Source organism: Natrix helvetica, assembly GCF_964273705.1.
Source record: "Natrix helvetica genome assembly, chromosome: Z".
Taxonomy (NCBI): Eukaryota; Metazoa; Chordata; class Lepidosauria; order Squamata; family Natricidae; genus Natrix; species Natrix helvetica.
Window position 1 is genome coordinate 87521547 of NC_138554.1, and position 25148 is coordinate 87546694.

At 35.5% G+C, this 25148-nt stretch overlaps 1 protein-coding gene across 4 annotated transcripts; it reads left to right on the top strand.

Annotated features, from left to right (window-relative positions):
* Window positions 1-1663: 1663 nt before the first annotated feature.
* Window positions 1664-24720, top strand: MTURN (maturin, neural progenitor differentiation regulator homolog). 4 transcript variants are annotated; one of them, XR_014173538.1, is made up of 6 exons: window positions 1664-1785; window positions 1919-2183; window positions 9794-9916; window positions 12232-12375; window positions 18961-19016; window positions 19755-23467. XR_014173538.1 is itself a non-coding variant. In XM_081932219.1 (5 exons), the coding sequence occupies exons 2-4, from the start codon at window positions 2022-2024 to the stop codon at window positions 12337-12339; spliced, it is 393 nt and encodes a 130-aa protein (XP_081788345.1). In that variant the 5' UTR covers window positions 1664-1785; window positions 1919-2021; the 3' UTR covers window positions 12340-12375; window positions 24258-24720. The 4 variants fall into 4 exon arrangements, 3 of the variants coding, with proteins under 3 accessions (XP_081788345.1, XP_081788346.1, XP_081788344.1); XM_081932219.1 differs by lacking the exons at window positions 18961-19016; window positions 19755-23467 and adding an exon at window positions 24258-24720; XM_081932220.1 differs by lacking the exon at window positions 18961-19016.
* Window positions 24721-25148: the final 428 nt, after the last annotated feature.

The window sequence follows — 25148 nt, forward strand, 5'->3', positions numbered from 1 at the left end:
TCGAAGAATGGATGTTAAAAGTAGTAAACTTAGCAGAGATGGTCAAAATTTCAGCGTATTTGAAGGATCACTCAGATGAGAAGTACAAGCTGGACTGGAGAAGATGGATTGACTATATTCAAAACAAATACCGGACTAAAAAAATTCAGTTATCTTATGAATGAAGGCATAAAGAATGTTACAATTTATTCAGTTAGTTTAATAAAGGGGGAGTTAAAGCACAAGAATAGTAACATGTTAAAATTAGTTAGCTTATGTTAGCGTATGGTTGTTAAATGTTTATACCCTGTATTTTGCTCTGGGAGGTCAGGGGGAGGGAGGAGGGGAGGGTAAGGGGGGTGATAATTGTAAAATTTATTAGACATTTTAATAATAATAAAAAAGAAGTAGATGAATTAGACCTTCCCACAAGGCCAATCATTTCATTAATAAATTGGTTTTGATACTGAGATTAAAGAGATAATTAGTATAAAATTATCCTTTGCTGTGAAGGCTGCTTCTTTGTTCCAATGAGAAAAAAATAGCACAAAGACAATGTGATGCTGTGGTGGTTTAGTAGCTATAAAACAGGGAAAACACCAAGAGGTATGATAAGGCAGTCATTTCTCCCACCAAAACTCTGCTACCTTCAAGCATTAACTGCAGAAATGTATTCCAATAATTTATGTTGTGTTGGAGCCAGAAATGAATTGGGTGTGTTGCTCACAAAAATGGTGGCATGTAAGTAAACAAATGCACTATCAGAGGTGACCTCTTTTTCCAAGTATTTTTGGGAACAGAGCAAATGGCTATCAGAAAGGCTGTAATGTGTTGCTGAACAATGGGGAAGAGGAGATTCAAGAATCATTAAATTAATAAAATTCAATCTAGAGACCAAATACACGAAATCACACAGACAGATTTTTGCTCATATTAAGATGGAAAAAGTCCAAGAAAGACAATTCAAAATGTCCCTTCAAGTATATTATGGTTCTGAACAGTCTAAAATTATTTCTGCCTAGTAAGAGTGTCCAGTTATAGAGGTTATTCATCCAGTAGTTTTTTAAATCACACAATGATAAAAAAACCTCTGGTGATTAATATAAGAAAGGACATAAAACATATTATAAAACAATAATAAACACCTACTGTACAAAGCATCACGATCATACTTTGATGGCTAAAAGGAACATTGCTATGTGCCTTCTGATCACACAAGATCTTGAGGGGGTGGTGGAGAGGGGTAGATAGGTTTTTCACTTACACAGGTTGCCTTCCAATTTAGTAATCATTACATGCTAGTCAGACAAAGAGACTTCTGTGTAAAACATAAGGCCAGACTGCCCATATTTTTCAAGACTGGAATTAAAAAAATAAATAAACTACTGAAATGTAACTAAAGACCACTCTTACACTTTTAGTTTTGAAATTAATCAAAGGCAGATCTTAATATTCGAAAATGCAAGTTCCACTTTTATATATATGCGTGCTGGTAGAATATTTCAAAAATTACTATCTTATGAGTTGGTAGGAGGGGCCTTCAAGCAGGTAGAGAGGTGGATGCGCCTCGCGAGCTTAACAGAAAGACTCGGGTTTGAGAAGAAACGGATGGATCCTTTAAAATCCAAGTAGGATCCGGCAAAATCCAGCTTTTACCCATACCCGCTAATTGACCCCCACACAAAACTTAGCGCAGCTGCCCTGAGCCTATATTAGGCGGCCGCTAAAGAGGAAAAGGCGGCGGCAGGAGGCGGGGAAGAGACAGTGAGCCAGCGAGCGACAGAGCCAAGCAGCCCTCTACACTCAGTATGTAAACAATATATGGAAGTTATCAAGTAGTGTTAAGCTAGTACGCAGCAACAATCACCCAGAGTGCAAAGGAGGCCTCTGACCTGAAGCTCCCCCCCCCCAAGTAACCTTTCCTTTTCCCTGCCCACAGAAGGGCCGACTGCCCGGTTTCCTAGTGGGCGAGAGGAGCAGAATCGGATACAGTCACACACCGAGGAAGGAGAGACTGAAGGCAGCAGCCAGTACAGAAGAGGATGGATTTCCAGCAGCTGGCTGACGTTGCGGATAAATGGTGCTCCAACACCCCCTTCGAGCTTATTGCCACGGAGGAGACCGAGAGGAGAATGGATTTCTACGCAGACCCAGGCATTTCTTTTTATGTCTTGTGCCCGGAGAACGGATGCGAAGACAATTTTGTAAGTGGAGGAAGAGGAGGTGGGCGAGTGAATGGGTGAGCGGGGAACCATCGTTTTTTGGCCGGGCAAAAGGCTGGAGCGGGGAGGCTGCTCGCGATTTTTGATTTCGTCCAAGTTCTATTCCTCCTTTCCCCGCTCGTTTGCGGAGATGGCGGAGAAGAGACGTTTTTCCCTTCCTTCCCCCACACCGGGTGGAAGGAAGATGGAAGAGTCTTTCGTGGGTGAGGAGGACCGCCATCCTGTTTATTCTGGATCTCTTTTCGGGAAGTCTAGCAAGGCATTATTCCACTCTTTCCTCCCCCCTCCTCCCCATAACATAGTGGAAATGTCACCTGCGTTTTTTATTCATGTTGGTCCTAGAAGGTTAAATGGTGAAGTGTGTGTTTTGGTGTGGTATACATCATGGCCTATTGTGGCAGCTTAACAATAACCATTTACTGTGATTTCTCCCACTCTCTCTATTCAGCATGCGAAATACAACCTTTGCTTATTTGCTAAGGACTGTTGCTTCTCTCAGAAGATATCCTAAATTCTGGTTAGCATTTGTCTCCCCTCAGGGCTATGCTTGTGCTCTGGAACTTTCAGAGTACCAGAAAAGGACCTCTGGGGTTATGTAGAGTATGTAACTGTATGTAATTTGAGCTTTGGAAATAGAATCACATCTAGGTTATCTTGAGAACAGGTATTTCAAATACTGATTGAGTTCACCACAGTTTGGTAAGGAACCCAAAGTTTATTCTGGTTATCTAAACCTTTGCTTGAAAATAAATGGACTTCTGCTCCCAGAGTTCCTCAGCATGACTGAATGAGGAATTCTGGGAATTGAAGTCCACATACTGTCAAGATTGAGAAACACTACTTTATTCTGTTAACCAAGTACTGTGTTACCCTGTTTCCATAACACTTTCAACCATGTGGCATTGGTTTTGTACAAAGGCCTGGGCCAAACTGTTTGGCTAGCTGTTATTGGTTTAGTATGTCATGGAAGCATTAGTAGGAAATATGATTAGTTATCAAGAATATTGAATATTATCTGAAGAGCCAAGAGTTCCCCAGTATTACTCGATACATGGGTTTCCCCCTTTGCAGTTATCTATAGCAACCTCCTTTTTTTATTTTCATCTGATGCCTAGCACATAACTGTGGTAGTTTTAAGCTTTTCTTAAATATTAAAATAAGAGTGTTCTCCCCAAATAGGTTTTGCCATGGATACAATCTAGCACATTTTACTAATAAATGTGATCAGCCTGGCACTTATTGGTCACATTAGATTAGCATGAATTCACATTCTCCACTTCAAATCCTGGGTACTGTTTTCAAGGGTCTGCTTTTGATAGGGAGCAAGTCTGGGCCTTTCAAATTCAGCTTATCCTGTTTGAATCACTACCGGTAGGTCTCAAACTAATTGTTGGGGCAGAGAACTGGATCAGCCTGAAAAGCAGCTGATCAGTGATTATAGTGGGATTGTATAGTAGACCAAAGAAAGAGAAAATTCACTTTTCCTATGCTCTCATGGAACAATTATTTCCATGCCAGTTTTCACACTACTTTTGAATGGTGGTTATGTCACGTTCAGTGGTGGGATTCCAAATCTTTTACTACTGGATCTATGAGAGCGTGCTTTGGGCATCTGTGTGCAGCACTCAAAGACCAGTTCAGGCAAATCTGTTGCAGAAAGTTTGAGTAGTTCAGAGAATTGGCAAATATCACCTCTGGTTGGCCTTGGTTCAGCGCTGGTGAGCTGAGTTGTTTTTTTAGCTCAGCTGAGGTGTGGCGATCTACTCTGCTGCACAAATCAGCTGAGCTAAAAAAGATGGGAATATAGGACAGGAAATGAGAGGGTGGGGCCAACCAGAGGTGGTATTTGCCAGTTCTCCGAACTACTCAAACTTTCTGCAACAGGTTCGCCCGAACTGGTCTGAACCAGCTGAATACCACCTCTGGTTGCATTGAATACAGCTGCCCAAAATATTTCAGCAAGACGAGAGACGTTTTGCCAGAAAGCTAAACCACACAATCTAGTCATCTATTGAAACCTACCTCCTGTTCCTGCTCAAGACCGCATTAAGAAGATGGTAGATATCCCCCCCCAACACATCAGTTGGGTGGCTTTTGGTGGAGAGGGAAGGAATATTCCCCCTCCACCTCCCAAGATTTTTCTGAAGAAGCATTGGAAGAAAGCCATTGATTTGCTGCCTTTAGTAATTTAAACAAGCAAATGGTTTTAGGATGGGACATACCTTCCTCAACCAAGTCTGCCTGCCAGTAGAACATGACACAAGCAGGAGATAGCTACTTTCTGTCAACAGCATGTTTTTGTTTGCCAAAACAGCAAGTGTCTCACCCTTTCTCTTAGTAATAATAGAGATAAAAAGCAAATCTAGTTTGGTTGATCATAAGGGGAAAAGGCAATTTGTGTTATTTTATTCCATAACTACTAACCTACTCATTAACTCAAATTTTCCAGTTAAATTAGAAAATTAAAATATAAAACCTGTACTCCACTAACTCAGGATCACAAAATAGTGTGCAAGCTTTGATTTACCAGAACTATTCTTTCGGGAGGGGTAAAAAGAAAAGGGTTGCTATTATGGTTATTAGTCTGCCTTTAATTTCAGCTGCATGTTCCAGTTCAGAGGCTAAGTATAATCTTTATAATAAAAACCATTAAGGGTCTGAATTGGAAAATAGAAAAGTCCCAAAGGTGCTTTTCCAAAGCTTTTTGGATGAGAAGCAAAATGTTTTCAAGGAAAAAATCCAAGAAAGTCCAGTTGCCTTTTTGAAAAAGCACCTTTGGTATTACCATGACCTGGATGATTGGCAATCTCCATAAACATATAGACTTTGAAAACTGGATACCTAGATATTGCTGCAAATATAAATGTAATCCAGTGTTGTTGTTTTTTATACTTAAGTTTTTCCTCCTACCTTGAATGATAGTGGAATGGTCAGTTTTGAAGGGTGTATTATAATACTAAGAGGGTTGCAAGTTCTTGGTATAAATCAATTTAGGTGTCAGTTTTAGATGCAATCTCACAAATCCACTTTAATGACAAAGGTGTTTTTTTTAAGTCACTATCCTCCCACTTATTGGATATAATTGCCAAAAAATCTCCAAAGACTTCAAGAATTTTAGTCTTTGTTGTAAAAAGAGATAAAGATTATTAGATGACTTGAGCTATTGCCTTCTAAAAATGTTTCTAATTTTCAATCTAGTTAAATATAAATTTTGTTGCATACCATTGCTTGCTTTTTTAAGTGCAACCATTGACATGGCAATAAAAAGGCCAAGTCTGGCCCTAAGATTAAGGGAAATTCAAGATCTATTGAAACAAATGCAGATCAATAAAAATGTAAAAAAGGAAAACCTAATAGTTAAATAGTATTATTTTAAAAATTTTGTAACAGGTAGGGAGAAAATAATGATTAAATAATTTGACCTGGCTCTGACTTGTTGACCTTTAGTGTAATTTGTGGCCTTGCATATTAATTTAACAATAGTGTTAAACTTCTTAAATTCTAAAAAGAAATTTATTTATCTGTGGAATTGTGTATTACAGTGAAAAATATTATGATAATATTCTCAATGATTTGGAACTTTTGAAAGGTAATGGAGCAGAGCATATATAGAATTTAAAATAGTGAGTGTCATCATAGTATGATTTATCTAGTGAGTGCTTCTTAGTGAGCTTCTGTTTGGAAATATGGAACTAGCTAATGGAAATCACTCTAGCTGAATTCTAGCTGAGGGTGTTATGCTTCTCTGGGGTAGCCTGCTTCTCAAATAAAAATATCAGAATCTGGGAGAAACAGTGAGTTAATCTTTGGGTTAGGAGGGGTAGAACTTGTTAGAGGCCTAGTGGATCCACAGTGATGTATATAATTTTTTATTTGTTTTGGGAAGGTTTGAGTGAGTGCGGTAGTACCTTCTTCAAAGGAGTGTGGCATGAAACTGCTTTGTTTAGTACAGTTTTGTTTTTAACTGAGGGAAAAAATTAACCTTGCTTACTCTTTTTTAGCTGCTATCATGGAAGCAAAAACCATTACCCCCTCTTTCCCCCCCCTCTTTGTTAGCTAGCAACCTTATATATTTAACAAGGTACATACCATTACTTCAATAAAAGCACTACTTTCTACTCTTAATATTAAAGCAGCACCTAACTGTTTTTGACTGTTCTTGAAAAATTCATATTGGATTGACCTTAAGTGCTACCAGTATTTGGATAGGAGGCCTTGAAGAAATCTCAAGGCTGTAGAATTAGATAGGAAAACCAGAAAACACTGTGGGCATCAGCACAATCACCTTTTAACCTTTAATTAAGGATAATTATTTAAATACTTTTTATCTCAGTGCTGAATCACAGAGGAAGTGTTGTATATATTGATTTTATCTCTCCAAGACTTTATTAACATTCGATTAATTCTGTAAAACAAACTAATTCTACACATATTTAACATAGTGCTATTTCAAGAATTTTTCATTCTTGCAGCATCTGCAAATATGTTAACCCTTGTACATTTATCATCTTCTTATCTCATTCACTGTTAGTTTGCAGGTTTTCATCCTTCTTTTCACAATCCATGATGCTTCTTTTTCATTTTCCTGTTCCAGAACTTGAGTGCTATGTTTCTGGTATATTAAGAAACAAATCTTGAACTGCAGCTTAAGTTCACGATGAGATTCTAGCTATTAACCACTATAAAACACAGCTTTTGATTTAGGAAAATATGGAATTTCTCCTTTATCAAACTAAGATTTCCACTCGCAACACCTTACAGTAGGAGGGAAGGAAGGAATTCATGGCTTTAGTTTCATTCAGTTTAGTTTATGAACCTTTAAATATATGTCCAAATATACAATTTAGATGGTGTAGTAGTAGAATTTATGCCCTTGTTTTTATCTGGGAATCCAGATGATTTACTCTTAACCCTTTGAATTATCCAGTTCTGCATGTTATTGTTTTTCTTCCTCTTCAAGTATAGATTAATTACTATTTTTTCTTTTCAGCTTACTACAGTGGAATCTTTTCCAATGTGAATTTTTATTCATTCATCCGTCAATGGGCTTTATGAAGCATAAAAAGACAATCCCTGTCTGAGGATCTTACAATCTAAAATTCAATAGATTGGGAAAGATAACAGAAAGGAAAGGGCAATGAAAGATTGAACAACAACAACAAAAAGCAACCATGCCTTTATTTTATTTGAACATACTTAGTTCTGCTGTTTTTCTTGGTGTAGATGAGCAATCAATGATTATTCAACAGATTTTATTCTATTCACTCCTAATGGTTCTAGGCACTTTATAAACATAATGAGGATAATAAAATTTTATATACCAATATGCACAGAATAGAAACTCTAGAAAGTCCGCTTAAAATATTTACGCTCCATTGTGAACTGGATAGCAAATGCATAATATTGTATAGATCCCATCACAGGAAAACAACGATAGCAGGCTGTAATAGAATAATCTTGTAACTTTTATTGTTCCTTCTGCTCCTCTATTTTTATACAAATCATTATCAGTTGAGATATTCTGTTTATTGCACACACACTTTTTGCCAAGCTAGACTACTGAACAATCCAACCAAAATGCTCCATTTACTGTCATCTGGAAGATCTCTTGAATGTTGAAATTGCTTCCACAGATGAATCTTATTTTTTTAAAGTGATGCCAGGTGGTGAGAAAGCTTGGCCTCCCTCATGATGCATATTAATAAGTCCTCCTTTGATATTCCAGACATTAAGTGATATAGAGTGTCTGAACTTTTATTAGATTGATAAAGCCCGTAAAGAATGCAGACACACTGAGAGGCACTGTACTTGCTCTCTAGCTCTAGGATTCAGTGGTTCCTATGGTCTGCCAAAGCTTGGCTTGATCATCTTCTGTCAGATTTATTTATTTGGATAATCATTTAGAAACAAGATTACTCACACTAAAGAATCTTAATCTGAGGTGTTATTTGATGTATACATAAAATGGATTGATACAAGATCTGAAAACAATTTTGTTAAACTATATTTTTTTAGGGTTTGGAAACATAATATGCAAAAATTCCTAGCCAGTATATTTAATCATCCAACATATTTGAAGGTCCTAGTTTAGGAAGGGAGGATCTTATTGACAATACTTAATCCCCAATTTGACTGAGTAGGTTCATTTTTTAAACTTGGATTAAGGCTTTGAAAATTTGTGCCTTTAAGATCTGCCTCTATTGGTGCCCATCACATTTACTGCCATGCCTGGCATTTTAGATTTTTTTTTTAAATTAGAAGTTGAACAATTGCAAGTTCAAACTAAGATTGTGGAGCTTTCCTAAAAAAATAAAAAAATATGGCAATTGTAGTCCAATATTTGAAGTGTGAGTAATTGCTAAGAAAATGACAAAAGTGAATGGCAATTAGAGTTATGATGAGTGGAATAGTAAATCATCTTCTGATAAATTGATGCTTTGTAACTAATATTGGCCCAAAATCAGTTTGTTGTGAATAGACAAAATCTCTTAGCAGTGCACTGGCATAGGAGGGTTTATGGACCCTTCCCCCCCTCTACCTTGCTCTACCTGCAAGTGTAATCTAATTAACTATTCCAGTTAATTGCATTATTCGTTACTTAAAGTTGATTTGCACTTTTTGCTTAATGGAGACTAAATGGAAAGGCAAGGAAAAATATCAAAACTGTTATAACTTGTTCACCCAGGACATGCATGCAGCTCTAAGAACAGAAGCAGCAGCAACAGGTTCAAGAGGCTCTGGAGTTTGTCTGAAAGCTCTTGGTAATTGCTTGACAATGCCAATGTTGTGCATTGAATCTAGTAATTTTCTGTCCATCTGCTATGTTATGGGCAAGGAGCTTGCATGTTGCATAAGTGAAAGGTATAAGTTTTCTTGTCACATAATAGCCTACATGCGCAGGGATATCTTTTTGGTATTTCCTGTGTCTATATGGCAGATGTTATTCATGGAAAAGGTACAGTTGTGGGTTATGACCAGTACACCCCGGTACGGGTGTACCGGTGCCTACTGAGAGTACCAGGTACCATTCCGGTACGGTACTCTGGGGGGCCCATCCGTGCTCCTTACCAGTATTTGAGGTTTTTGGGGCTTATGTGCTCGGAGCGTACGACGCCTGCGTGATGCTCTGCCAGGCAGTTGGAACGTCGCCGAGATGTCGCGGAATGTTGCGGGTGGTAAGTACGCATACACACACTGCACACATTAATGTGCTGGATGCCCGGCCCTGTTGCACCCTACCGGTTGCAACAGCATCCGGAACCCACCACTGAAAAGGTAGTACTTAAATGTAACTATAATACAGTAAAAGTAAACTAGAAAAGGTTGGATTTGGGGTGGGCATTCATAGTGCTGGGTATTAACTTCTTCCTTCTTGATACTCTCCAAGATTGGAACCCATTGTCTTCCAGATATTACTAAAAAACAGCTTCCAGCATCTCTTACAATTGGGCATGCTAACTAGAGTTAGTGGGACCTGTAGTTCAGCAACATCTGGAGCATCAGAATATTATCTTCCTCTTTCAAAGTTTCAAATAACATTTGTATGTTAGCATTTTTCATTTCTGGTTGGTTACCCTTACCTTGTCTTTCAGCATGTCTGGAGTGAAAGTGAGGACTGCTTGCCCTTTCTTCAGTTGGCTCAGGACTACATATCTTCTTGTGGTAAAAAGACACTACATGAAATCCTGGAAAAAGTCTTCAAATCATTTAGACCTGTAAGTGCACTTTTTTTTCTGGTGGTTTGGATCCAATACACTAGATGAATATGATACATTTCTTCTAATGTCTCATAAGCTGTCTGGCAAAGCACAAAGAAATAAATGTTTATTTTCATCAGCCTCAGTTTATTTTCTCCATCTCTGAACTGCCATTTTGCAGACTCCCTGCTGGGACAAAGATGGACCATACTGACTCCCCAGCCAAATGAGAAATTATGTGAGGCTTGATATTTAAATGTTGGATCTGAAGTACTATGGGGAGGATGTCTATATTGATTTCTATGATGGAACTATTTTCTACTACTTTTTATGGAATTTCACAATGTAGATGTATTGACTTTCACGAGTAGGAATAGATGATCAAGCACTCTTCTTTTTCCTCGCAAACTGAAAAAAAATGTATCCTGTTAAAAAAGTTTACTAAAGTTGTCTCTAAAACAACTTAACATTATAAATCTGTTTATGGTTTATTTATTCCAAAACTAATAAAACCCTCTCCATATACAAATAGCATGGAAGGTAAGTATTGTTATAATTCCACAGATGATCCAATGCGTATTAGTAGATTGGTGTGAGATAGGCAAATGCAGGAAAATAAACTTTGGCCCTGAAAGTGTAACTTTTAGATATGAATTTATGATTCAAAATTATATAAATTACTTAAGCAATACTTCAAACACTTGTCAATATAGACATAACTATTTATAAGCATATTTACTTGAAAGTGGTTTTTATGTAAATACAAACATCAGCTTCATTTAAAAAGAACAAGAAACATTGGGATGCCTAATCTGCTGTCATTCGTACAAAAGAAGGCAAGACTGAAAAATCAACAACACTAATTTGTATTGTTCATTTTTTAGTCATGGCTTCTTTTTTACATGAATGAATTCAGTTGCATTTTATGCACATTACTAATATATACTTTTTGCTGTTTTCAATTTTAATACTTAAAAACACACATTTTCTATATATTTGCAAAATGTAGTCATGCATTTTTGCAATTATGTTTTGAGTTCCAAATTACTTCACAAATATAAGTTAGATGTTGATATCAGAATATTCACATATACTGATTTTCATGGAAAACTTAAAAATTCAAGTAGAATACATTTGTACCTCTCAGCAGAACAATAGATTAAATTTTTGTTCCCCAGCTCAAAATATATGTAGCGCTCTTATGAAGAATTAAATTATTAGACAAATATAGTTTTAATGTGATAATTTCAATGTTTTTTCAGGAATATTTATTTTAAGGGATGTTTCCATCTAGAGGTTTTCTGATGCTGTCATTGAAAAACATTTGTGTATTATTTCTTCAGTTGAATTTTAATTTAAAAATATAGAATCAAAAAAGTTATAGTGCTGGGCTTCTTATTTTTTATAACTATACTATTAAACATATATTCCACCTTTTTTCTTATATTACAAACAAATACCAATGATTATAATTTGAATAATTCTAAAGCCAATTACCCATCTTTCATCTAGAAATGCTCATATTTCTCTTGATACCTGAACCCCCTTCAGATTTACCAATAATTGAGCTGCAATAGGTTTATAAATCTGTTGCACTTTTTCATATGGCGATTTTTAAAATTTTAAATTTTAGAATGTACAAATTAAGAACAAACAAGTGTGTTTGCAGACGTAAGTATTTTACATAGAATGTCTGAGAACTGGCTGCAGCTTCTAAATAAGAAATATTTTAAAATTCTTTATAACAGGTGAAATTCTTGAGTGAGATGAGTGAATGAGATGAAGCACAGTGATAAAATTATGCTGTAACTAGTCATTTAATAAATTATCTGTTTTCTTGCAAACATCCATCATCATGCCAGCTTTGCTTTCTTTCCCAGCTAGCTTTTTCTGAAACAGATGAAACAAGAGTTAGATTTTAAAAACCTTGATTCACTAATAGATGTTAAAAATTTGTGAGCAAGTTCATGGTTCTGTCTGATGCTTTTCTACCACTTGTGACTTAGCTAGTTCTATGTTGTCTTTCATCTTTCTATTGAAAAGAGATCAAAAACTGGTCAAAATAGTTTTCATTTTTTATTGAAAGCTAGATTCAGAGAGAGAAAGGGCTATTTGACTGGAAGTGCCTTTAAATAGAATCTAGTCTAGTTTTGTTTCTTATATATGAAAAAAGTATTATACCAGTGCCACTTGACACGTTTTTTCATTTTAAATTGAAATATATTATTCCACAAATATTTTTTTCAGGTTTGTTCCTGAATATAAATTATATTTCTCTCATGTCATTATTTCATATTAAACTTACAGTTTATTTCTTCCTTCTTTACAAATAGCTATTGGGGCTTCCAGATGTAGACGATGCCTTCGAAGAATATCATGCAGATGTGGAAGAAGACGAGGCCGAAGCTGATCCCCAGCAGATGGGTGTCAGTCAGCAGTAATATTCAGAGGAATTAATATATATATTATCTTACCAGGTGGGGTCTTATGCTTCCGCGTTAGCGTTTTTGAATTAGCACATCATACTGGAAAACCTGACACCCAAACCCAAAGTTTAAAAATAAAACAGCAATATTATTTTTGAAAGTCTGTGATGAGCTTTGCTAAGATGTGATGTGACTTAACTCCTGCTTCAGTTAAGATTTTATGATGTTGTCTTGGTAGCATTCTGCCATTGTTAACTTATTTTTTTTCCTCTCACAGGCTTGTCTTTTTTTGTTGTTGATATTATCATTTTTGTTTATATAGAAGAAGGATTAACATTTCACTGATCTGAATGTGATTTGAATGTTGAACTGGTTGGTGTGTTAAATACTTGCAGGCCCTTATTGAGGACCATCCATGCAGAGAATAAATGCAATCAGCACTTTTGGTTCCCCCCCTCTCTCTGTGTGTCTCTCTCACTTTTGTTTTTAAACAAATATTACAGATTAAGGGTCATGTTTCAAATGGATAGCATGCCATCAAATAATGCATTCCCAAGTCTCCCTAACTTTTGTTGGAAATATTTAAATAGGTATTTATTTTTATTAAAATCTATATTTGAGGCACAATCGTCCAAAAATGTGTGTGTCCTCCAGGTCATCTTTTTTTTAAAAAAAAAATCTGCCTACAGTGATCATGATTGCTGAAAAATGAAAGTGGTTTCCCAGATTCCTTCCTAATAGGCTCTTCTTAAATTCTACAGTGCTTGGCTCACCAACAACAACAAAGTTGCCCATGTTGCCAGTTCCTAAAAACCTTGGGAGATGCCATATACACCTTTATCCATCTCCTGCAAACTTCTTCCTTTCCTTCCTATATTTTGGTTTAACACTGATTTAGTATTATAACTCTGGTCATGTTTCCTTGTGATTGGCTTCTAAATTATTTGCAACCTTTGTTAAAATTTCAAGGTCATGGTTAGAAATAGTCCAGGGTACAACATTTACATCTGTTACACCTTCCATTGTGTTGGTTGCAATTACAATAATTGCCCAATGATCATGGACTCTGGCTGGAAAATACTGAAAGTTGCAATAACATTAATCCATTGGACTAATGAAGGCTACACTGATTATAGTTGGGACTAACAAATGGATGGAGACGAGTATTAGTGTGGGTAGGGAACAAGTGTTATATCCAATGCCTAATTATTTATTTGATTTTGGCCAGAATATTCAATAGATAATCAGTCATAATTATTGCAGAAAAATCCTTATATATTAAAAATATCATGAATACTACTTAAATATTGTGCCGGTTTTTGTTAAAATAAGAATTTTCTGAATTTTTAAATTTAAGGAGAAGGGGTAAAATAGAACTGACATTATCGATCTGTTTTATATATTTTTGTTATCAAATACACACTCAAATCTTGCTTTAACAAACAATACAAGTAAATTAAAAATATAGACGTAATCCTTATCTTCTTTATTAATACAAGAGGTGGTGGTGAGTGAAAACTATCCTTTGTGACTGCTTTGCCTGAGGAAACTGTTACTGGTTTGTCTTTTAGTAAATATCAAGGTCGAAGAAATCATAATATAGACCTTTTCAGTATCTAATGTCAGAAGCAGATAACAGACTTCCTGGGAATCTTTCTATTAGAGCAATGTCATCAACTTGCCTTCTGGTAAATGGGTGTTTAGTGACCAAACATTGTGATTTTATGGGAGATTCATAGTGTGTTTTCCAACTTCCAAATATGGTCATTGGCCCCCAAAGGTTGTCAGATTATCCCCCCCCCCCCCAGATCCAGCCATTTTCTAAAGAGTAGAATGTCTATAAATTAATTGCAGGTCTGGGAGTCCTCTACTGAACTGATGTTGAACCCCATGTAGGGCATAACCAATGAAAACTTTCATGAATAATAGTGTAATTGGCAGCATTCCTTATACTACATCATTTCCTTGCATTGTGACACCATTTAGAAGCAGCTCTCTATCTTTTGTCTACCTTTCCGAATTTACTGACCTAGCTAATCAAATAAGCTATCCCTCAATGTTTAAATGCTTCTTGTTTGGCTTCTTACCTTTCACCTTCTAATATATAAGAGGGGCTTCCCTCTTCTGGATGGCAGCATAAATCCAGATATATATCTTTGGCTTAGGGAGCTCCAACAGTTTTATCTGTTTTTTAAGGCTTAGATTTGATTTCTGCATTTCAGTTTGCATAACTGATACTCCATGTCAATGTTACATTCATAATCCCTGTTTATAACCACTTTGTTCAAAGCTCTAGGAGATTTGATGTCAACATTTACAAAATGTAAACTATTTTTAAAGTTATATCTCTATAGCTTTCTGTGTAAATTAACTTACCAACAATTAAAAGCAGTATTCCATATTAAAAAGGATAAAAATAGTTGATCAAAATTTTATCCATAAATTCACTTCTATATCCAAATGTAACCTACAGCTGGGTTCCTAAATAAAATAAGCATAGCTGTTCATCTCTAAGATTTTTCAAGAAGAAAAATAATATTCTTAAGTGCAGTTTATTTTTTACAGAACAAAGATATATTTTAAATATCTTTAATAAAGGAATAACTTTATAATTTCTAATGATTGATATCATTGTCTCTGCCAAGACTATTTCCAAAGAAAGGGTTTTTTGGGATAGTATTTTCTCCTGGAATTTGTGGCTGCCGAAGATTTCTTTGAAGATTATTATCATTATCCTCATCTTTTTATATATAATTCAAAGCAGTGAATATTCATAATACTCCTGTCTCCTGTTTTCTTCATAACAATCACTCTGTGAGGTGGATTGGGCTGAGAGAGAATCAAGGGCTGAAAATATCAAAATAAAATGTATCACACTGCTTTCTGCTTCTGTCTTCAACACTGTTTATATTCCATGTCTGGTCTCTAAAACAACTTAACATTATAAATCTGCAGATTTATACAGGAAGTAAGTCCTACTTAATGTAATAAGACTTACTTCTAAGTATGTAGACCTTGATCACAATGTAGAATATGTAGGGCTTGCATTATTAAATGCAACCTACACATTCAGCTAAGAATAATGTCTCAGATTATGTTAAGCAAGCTTTCAGGTAGGGAACACTATTACAATAGGAATCCTCTATGTTACCTGATTCTTTTATAAAAAAAATATAGTACTGATTGGGTTCACGTTGCAGTAAGCTATGGTTTGTATAACCATGGTTTATAAACAGTAACTTGGCTAAACTAAACGTAAGAGTATTGTAGTTCAGCATGATTTGTGAATCATGCCACTGTCAATTTGTATGTGTTTGTCTACAACTGTGCAGTCAGGACAAGTGTATCATTTGAACAAAGCCAGTATGGAAATAAGTTCTTACCGAGCTTTCTGCTTATCTGCTATATATTCTCAACATTCAGTTATATGGTACTATCAAATCTGGTCTATGAAAAACCAGATATCTACTAGATCATAGCTAAGAGAGCATCTGGATTTTTGTAGCCTAGATCTGGTGGCTTCAGATATACGTGACCAAAAATAGAATCAAGAGCGCAAAGATAAAGATAAAAGAGAGATTTGATAATCGGGATGGATGCACCAAAAACTGGAAACATTTTTGTTTGTCTCATTTTAATTTCTCATTATATTTGCATTCATTTTAAGAATGAAAAAAGTGACATACAGGTAGTCTTTGACTTACAAACATTATGCCCATTATGGTCATAAGTCATGACAGTCCTAAAGCAGGTTGCCCAAGTGACTTACCCAATTTTACAGCCTTTTTTGTTGCAATTGTTAGGCGAATCAAGGCAAACCCATTGTTCACTAGGGGGTGTTTTTGCCCAAAATTGGAAGTAAATGCTTTTACAAAAATGTAAATCACGGTTCTGTGATTTATGTTTTTGTGCAGTTACATGATTTGGAGTTGGGTTGCTGTCAGAACTTAAGAACCAGGTCATAAGTAGCTTTTGGAGGGTCTGTCATAACTTTGGTCACTAAACAACCAGTCCTAAGTCAAAGACTTCCTTTACAGTATTTGAAAATTATATTGCAAAATATGTTCAATCATTAACTGAAAGATTTCCTGAGTTGTGATATTTTATCCATCATTGATACCAATCAGTATTGCATAATAGCCTGAGGTGATAAGTAAATGAGCCAAGGATTTTTACAAAATGGGAAGGTAAGGGTTTTTTTTGAAGGGAGCTTGCAGAAGAAAATCCTGACAAAGTACAAGTTCCAGCTTTCTATGATCTAATTCTTATTCAAAGCCAGATTCTTCAAATTGCGGATTGTTAAATATATATAGGTTTTATATTTGAGCACTGCATTTATTGAAGAAAAGACTAGATAATAGGAGTAGAAGAAAAAAAAACTCTGTGTAGCAAATGTGAGCTAATATGAATTTCTATTAATACCAAGGCATGAGAGAATCCAATGACCTTTCCTTATACTGATTTTGAGTTTCCTCGATATCTCAAGGTTTTGTAGTTAGATGTCAACTAAAAATAATTTTCTTATCCCAGTGCCCTTTAACTATGTTGCATTACAATTCTCATCTAGAAGTAATGTAAGTAAACTAGCTAATTGTGAGAAATGATCAATATAGGAACATGGAACATTCTCCCACCCCCACAGGGTGAGATCTGTCCCCACCCTTCTTTGGCCTGGGAATCCAATGAGGAAATTCCACATTGCAGGTGGCTGCTGGATTGATAGCATGCCCCACCTGCTCTGCATTTCCTGCTTCACTCCAGACCAACTTTTCATAATATTGCATTTTCATTATTGTTTCATTATTTTGCTACTGTTGTGTTTACACTTCTGTTCATTTCTGTTTTTACTATTGTAAGCTGCCCAGAGTAGTCTCATGGTGAGATAGTCAGCAAATAAATTTAACAAATAAATAAAATATCTGTAGAACAACAGCCTGAGAAACTTAATACTATATAACACATCCTTTCTCACAGCTGTTACAGAAACATGAAAAAGTGTGTGTATCTCCTTTTCTGATGTGTGTGTGTGTTCTCAGTGTAGTGATTGCATTCACACAGCTTTCTAGTTCTGGCTCTTGAATTTTTTAAATGTTACTTTATTGTATATTGTTTGTTAGAATATTGAACTATGGTCTTTAGCCAAAAAGCTTCCAAAGCAATTTCATATGCACACACCAATTCAATAGGTACATAAGGGTAATTGGTAAACAATCTGAAAGATTCATGACCAAGGAAAAGGAATGCAGAGGGAGAAGAAAACCTTTGATTCAGTTACCCTACTGAACAAGCATACCTGTCTGCCTGTCTAAGCTTGGATTTGAACTACATTTTATTCTCTGCTTGGGTTGGCCTGTTCTTTTTTAGCTTAGTCTTTGATTTTTCTCTTCTCTTGCTTCCTGTTCTTGAGGCAGAACTTAATTTACTTTCCCACTTCCTTTTGCTTTTTCCCATGAGGGAGGGAATAGTCACCACAGAGACCTAATACTTCTCATGTTGTTTCTTCACTAATGCTTAATAAGATTCATCAGAAGCCCTTTTTTCAGAAATATGTTTTATTTGGCAATTATTTGGAAGCCATTTATAATGGTGCTGTGCCTCTTTCTCTTGTTCAATGGTTCATCCAAGAAAGAAAAGGTTCCAAGAAGGAGCAACTCAGATGTCTTTGGGCAATGCTGGCTCAGAAGATCCAATTCTCTGTCAAACTACATTTTTATGCTAGTTACAGGTAGCCCTCAAGCTATGACTAATGGAGCCTGAGCTAGGTCCATAAAGGAGGCAGACAAGTAGCAAAAAGCTCTGTTAACCCAAAAAACATCTCAGCTGAGGGAAAGAGTTCAGCTAGATAAGGGCTGAGTGTTACATTCCATTGCTAGAGAGGCTTTCAAACAAGCCTCAGTGCTTGGCCAATTAAGCAATGCTTGTGGGCTGGCCCTCTGCCCCAAACTGTTGGCCATCGTAAGATTGCAAATATCGGCAGACACTTGTTAGGCTTTGGGAAAACTCAGGAGGAGCTTCCCAAAACCTTTTCCTTGTTTAACCTCTCCTTCTTTCAAAAACCCACATTTCTTCAATAAAGTAAACATCAAAAAGCAGATGGGGAGGGAAGAGGAACAGACTTGTTTCACTAATTAATGCTGGAACTAAACTCTCCACCTCTGCCCTCCAATCTCAATCTTTTTTAACCACCTTATTTGCTAAATTTACTGCATGCCTTTGCAATAAATCAGTAAGTTACTTACCATGATAAATAACTGCCAAGATGAAGAGCAGAGAAATGGAAGCAAATAAGCAAAGAAAATCTTTTTGCATCTTCCTTGCATTGAGGAGCTGAAGAAAACGTTCAGCTTAAAATGTTCAACCAGCTAGAGTACAATCTACACAGCATATAGCAGCAGTAGCAGAAGCTGGGTACTTTTTATGTAGCTTTATGTAGCAATCTGTCATAACCTTGAATCACTGCTAAGTGTCCAATTATATCCTGAGGATTACATATATAAATGTGCAAAACCTGCAATGCAAGTTCAAACAGAACTTCTGTTTGAACTTCTATATTATGTGATGTAGATTTCTCTGTGTAGCAGTTGTTACAGGTCTATTTTCCTCTGACTTCCATTCTTCCCATAATCCATTCAACAGCAGAGCCAGGAGGGACAAAGGGGAGGATACTGATCTGTAATTTCCATTCTTATTTGGTAAGATTAATGTTTTAATGTAGAAACCCTTTGTAAAGAATGTAGAATAGTTGTGAGTAGACATTTTAATACTAGTTATGATTGATTTTGTATTATTTCAAAAAATGCAAATATTTCCATGTCAAAAAAATTTCTACTATTCTTCCCGAGCAGTTCTCACTTTTAAATGAAAGAAACTTTTCTTTTGAAATTTCTTTCAAAGGAAAATTGGATTTTGACAAAAGTCTCATAGTTGGTAAATAATATTCTTAGATTTACTTCATTTTGAGATGGCCAAAGAGTAAATGTCCTCTTTTTCATTGTCCAATAATATTTTTACTGGTCTGCAACCTCCATGCTTTTCCATGCTATTAATTAAGTTCTAAGGGAAGAAGACAACATGAGAGAATTTCATTGAGTTGCTGTCAGATTGGAAAATGTGGACATCCAGGGTTATTTCAGGATTATGGAAAGAGATGTGAGAGAAAAGAAGCATCCTTCAACAACAACAATAAAGTAAATTCAATTAAAAGAAATTCAAAAGAAAATGTCAAGGACCCTATGAATAAAGTAAAAAAAAGTAGCTTTTGCTCAGGGGAAAAAAACTCAAACTATAGGACAGATTTGAAAGTAGCCTTTAGAAAAGTTATGGGAAATAGTCATTAACCTGAAATTTGTTGGATTTGTTGGAAAATATAATTGAGAAGGCGCCAAAAGAAATAGCATAAGATTATTGACTGGAGAGTTTTTTCTTTTCAGGTTTCCCTTTCTATCAGTCTATTTGACAATGAATAGCGGTATTGCTGCACTTCAAAGACCTCAGTTTTCAAATTTGACAATGTTTGTTTAGTTTTGATTGACTTTATATTTTATTTGTAATACATGTATTGATCCAAGCACAAAGACAAGGAAAAAGAAAAGCACCTCTATTACAAGAATGAATGAACAACTTTCAACTATTATCCAGGCTGGTAGAGGATTGCTGGAATTGTCCTTCAACAAATAAGTGCATTAAAGTTACAAAGTGCAATAAAAGCTTTTGAATATTTATGCACACAAAGATTCTCTTTATGTATCTGAATGTTTTAATAAGATGACATAATACAGAGATTGGTTACCTCAGTGTAACTAGATACATCCTTGTTTAATTAGAATCCAAAATACATTGTGTTTCAAGTTTATAACGTTAAGGAAGAGAGGCAGGTTTTCATCATTTTGTTGGCATCTTTATTTGTGTTTTAGGAATTGTAGTTCTGCAACATTTGGAGGGCTACATATTCCTTTTTTTAAAAAGGATTCTTTAGTGTGATTATTATTATTATTTAGAGGTTATAAATCTGTAAAATACATTGCAAAAGAAAGATATTGGTTAACCTGCTTAAAATTACAGACACTCACTTTCTTTTAAAGGGGAATGACTAAAGAGGAACAGCTGAGGGTGATAGCTTAATAAGAAAAAAAAAACCAATGACCAAGACTATTTCATTGTAGTTTTAAGTGTCTGGACAAACCTGTTATTTTGTTAACAGTATAAGTTCGATCAGGTACATTATGTTTTCTCAACCTTTTGGGATTTGTAATTTGATTACAAAAACAAATTCATTCAATAAACATGAGATGGATGGGGGTAATGGATGTTTTGCATAATGTAAAGCTGCATTTACTCTGTCAGTGATGGTGAACCTTTTCGGCACCAAGTGCTGAAACGGCAGCACGAGCATGTATGCCAGAAACTGGAAGAGCAGCCGCGCAGCGTGTATGCGCAAGCCAGGAAGATGATCTTCCTGTTTCCAGTATGTGCATGCACACCTGCCACCTGGTCTTCTGGTTTCTGGTGCATGTGCATGCCTGCACATAACAGCTGGCTGGTGTGCATGTATGTGCTGGAAACCGAAATACCATTTTCACAGCAGCGCATGCACTCCAGGCAGCTGTTCTTCTGGTTTCCAGCGCTCCCGCACATGTGAAGACCAGCTGGCTGGCACGCCAGAACCCAGAAGAGCAATGGGTGCTGGCTCGCAAGCCTGGAGTGATGGCTCTGCGTGCCACTTCTGGCACATGTGCCATAGTTCCCCATTATAGTTCTATGTTATCTTAACACAGAGCAAGAAAATAGTTCCATCAGAACTGAAGAGTTGCAATAATGTCATTAATTATACAATTCCAAGCGAAATGAAGCCGCAGGAAAACACAGTATATTATATACACTAATGTAGAGCTGTGCAAATTTGAAATATAAATAGATGCTTCAGTTAGAATAAAGGCTGTTTTTTTTCTACCCAAAGACTTGCAGCAAGTCTTTCATGAGCAAAAATTAGCAACATTTCTTGTCAACCTCTAGGGGCCAGTGCAGCCTAGAATTTCACCACACTTCCAATTTTTGCTGTTCTGTTTTCTTAGTAATTTAACTTTTGCTTGTTTCTGTTAGAAAATTGTCAATTGTAAACCACATGACACCTTCAATAGATTCTGAAAAAGACTCCCTAAAAACATTTTTTTACTAAGTCCTACCTTGTTAAGTGAGCAGCAACATTTACATAGACTAAGTGAAAAGAAGATATTCTTTGTCCAAGTACTAAATATTATCAGAATCTTTCATTCCTGACACTTTTATTTGCATTGGAAGACACAGAAACTCAGTTTTGAAGGTTGAAGAGACTCTGATGTCTTTCGTTCAATAGAAAATGGGGTTAAATGGTGAGGATTTTAGTTAATTTAAATAAATCAGGGAAAGAAAATGCTTAGGGCAAATGGGTAGAAATTAAGTGCTGGCTTGAGGTGCAGTAATTGCATGCCTGATGTAGAAAAAGGGGAATGGGTGCAGTTGTGGCTTTTGGGGTGCAAACCAGGAAATTCTGTGCAACCTCAGGTTGTATACCCCCCTATACTTATTTCTTCATGGGTGAAGATTTAAGTTTAAATTACAGCTAACAAAAGTCTATATTTTTTAATTCATTTATTTTGTAATCTTTTAAATATCTGAAACAAGACTTAATATCTTAGTGTAATTTACACTAACAATGCTGTTTCTTTCCACTTGCAGATGGAAAGAAAATATGTTCTTTTGTCCACCTGTGTTTATCAGGCAGTCATGGGGATTAACTAATTGTCAGTCATTAATTGGAATGAGAAAACTATTAACAGAAAGTGGCATTTATTAAAGAAAATATCTACAAATAAAGTATTTAAAGCCATCATATTGTTTGGCAAAAGGCTTAAAGAGCCTTTAGCCTTTTAGCAAATAATCCTAGATTTTAAGAAGATAGAATAAGCGAGGTCACTCACACATTTGAGGGTCCATTTCATTTAATGTTATCATGGAAAATATATAATAGAAAGAATAATGTGCAAGATATGAGATCTTGAAGTAGACATAGAGAGCCCCATTTTGAGGATTTAGTGAACCAGAGGAATTAGAGATGGTCCAGGACAAATTTGTGACATAAATGTTGGTTTACCCTGATGTACACCAGCAGTGGTATTGGAATTAGATGGAGATCATCTGTTGATTTGCATAAGGGTAAAGAAAACAATAATTTCACATTATAGAAGACAAGTTCTCATGGCAAGACAATGCCTCCATGAAAAATTCAACAGTACTGGATGAGCAAATTCATGTTCAAAACTATTCTCCCAATTTTCACTAGGTCAACAACTGTTGAATTACATAAATCATCACACATTATTGAGACATTATTTAAAGATATTATTATTATTATTATTATTACTACTACTACTACTACTACTACTAGTAGTAGTAGTAGTAGTAATCAGTCTGGCCTTGGTATTTTTGTCCACCTATTAAGTCCTTACCAAGGACCTGGGATAGGCAAATCTGGATGATGATGATGATGTTGTTATTGTTATTGTTGTTATTATTATTATTATTATTATTATTATTATTATTATTATTATTATTATTTAATTAAAGATTTTAGAGAATATAAAGAGCATGTGCACAAGCTTCAGTTGGCTAATTAATATTTATTTCCTGAAGATGGAAAAGGAATATTTATTTACATCTCTCACATCCCTTCTCCCTGAAACAAGCTTTCACAGTTTTGTTTTTTAACAATGCCATCAGCCTGTTCATTGGAAGGTATAAAGGATTACCAATTATACATTTATGATAATTCACAGGTTAAAGATCTGATCCACTGCAAATTATATCAGGAACCCATAGTAGATTTATTATGCAATAGTAGATTTATTATGCTTTTGTTAACCCAGCTTAATCAGTCTGGCGATAGGAGAAAAAAATCTATTTCAGGCTGACCTAAATAGACATATACAATTTTAAAAAACCCACAAAGCTGTGTTGTTTGAAATGGCCATAAAGGAGACAATGAATGCCAATTTTGACAGTACTATTATTTATAGGGGTATGTATGAATTAAACTGATAAAGATTGTTGTAATTTTATATGAATTTTGCTAAAATCTATGGTTGCAAATAAATGTATTAAATGTAACTAGTTGTCAGTTGTCAACTTTGTACTTTTGCAAATTATTTTTAAACTTTCATTTTTTTTAGAAAAGGGATAAAATATACTTGAAAAAAAATGAAAGTCAGCTAAATTGCTAGCTATTCTTAAATTGGGGACACCAAAAGTAGGGATAGCAGTTTTGTCCTGCTATCTATTTATTACAATGGAGCAGCTATAAAAGTATTTGTAAAAAGGTAACACAAAGAAGATTTAGGAGAAATGCTTCAGCTTATCTTAGCTTTAATTTAATTTGGACTTTGTATTTGAGAGAGAGAAGACTCACCAAAATTACATGATACCCAGAATCCCTACATTTATGCTAAAATCAAAAGTGGAAGCATTATATTTTGAAGAAATACTAAAAAAGAAATTCCTTCCTCTTAACAATAAATGATTTTTTTTTTTTTGGCTTAACAATGTTGTTTGCTAAGAAGCTAAAAATATGGAGCATTTTCTTCTCCTGCATATCTTGAATAAGATAGAGAGAAAAGGCTTCATGGATTTCAGTAATCAGACTCACAATCTTGGTGCCCTGTTTATATGCTGTTTCTAAGGTTCAAAAATGGGACCTTATCTTCATTACCATCTTTATTAGATTCAGTTGTGTAAAGTTCTTGTAAAACAATGTGAAAAGAAAGCTGCAAGAACACAATTGTTTCTCACAACTGGGTGCATATGAAAAGTAAATGCAAGTCATTAGGATTGAGGCATGCAAGGATTTGACTTGCTTCTTTTCTTATAGTTCGCCCTGAATTAAATGTTCTTGTCTCTAACAGGGCAGAAAAACCAGCTAAAGATCCCACATCGGCTCTTTGGTGAAAAGAGGCAGATAATTTCCGAAAGTTTCTAGTAAGTGACACAAAACTTATATTCAACCCAGATTGAAACTTGAGTTTCCTTCACTTGTAGGAAACTTTGAAATATTTGACAACCAAATTCAGGGTCTTTGAATTTGTATGCCCCAGAGTTGTGTCTCTGACAAGAAGGTAAAAACATAGTGACAGGCCAGAACAGAACAAAAGACAGAAGACAAGTGATTAGAGGAAGTACCAATGTTACACTGTACACTGCAACAACTGTCTTTCCCTGCTGTGACAGAGCTTTTGCCAATTATACCAAGCAGAGTTTGCTTCACAGTTGTGAAAAATGATCATCATCAAATTTGTTATTCACTGATCTGTATTTGCCTCTATAATATGTGTATCATTGCCAGAGTCTGGTTACAGAGAGTTATGTTTGAGTAAAATAAAATGCACAATCCCACCATCCACCTTTCAATTCCTTTTTGGTTTTATAATGAATTGAGTGATAAAGTGATATATATTATTTACTGTAGGCATTAACTTGCTTACTTATTTATGCTGTGTGATTCTTAAATAATAACCAGGTGAATTTGGTTCAGGGAGAGAAACTTGATGTAGCTATTATTCCAGAACAGCTAATGGGATTCAGCATCCTTACTTCTATCTAGTAAACTATACTGTAGACTGATGGAACAGCTATTACCTGGGGAAGTGTCAGCCTAAAGCAGATAGCAATTCCAATCAGATATCAGCCTCCCAATAGACCAGACAGGAAACAAACAAGATGAATTAATTCTACTTTATTGTAAGGCTACATTAATAGAATTTTGCAAGTCTGAATGCACAACTCTCCTACCCCCTCTT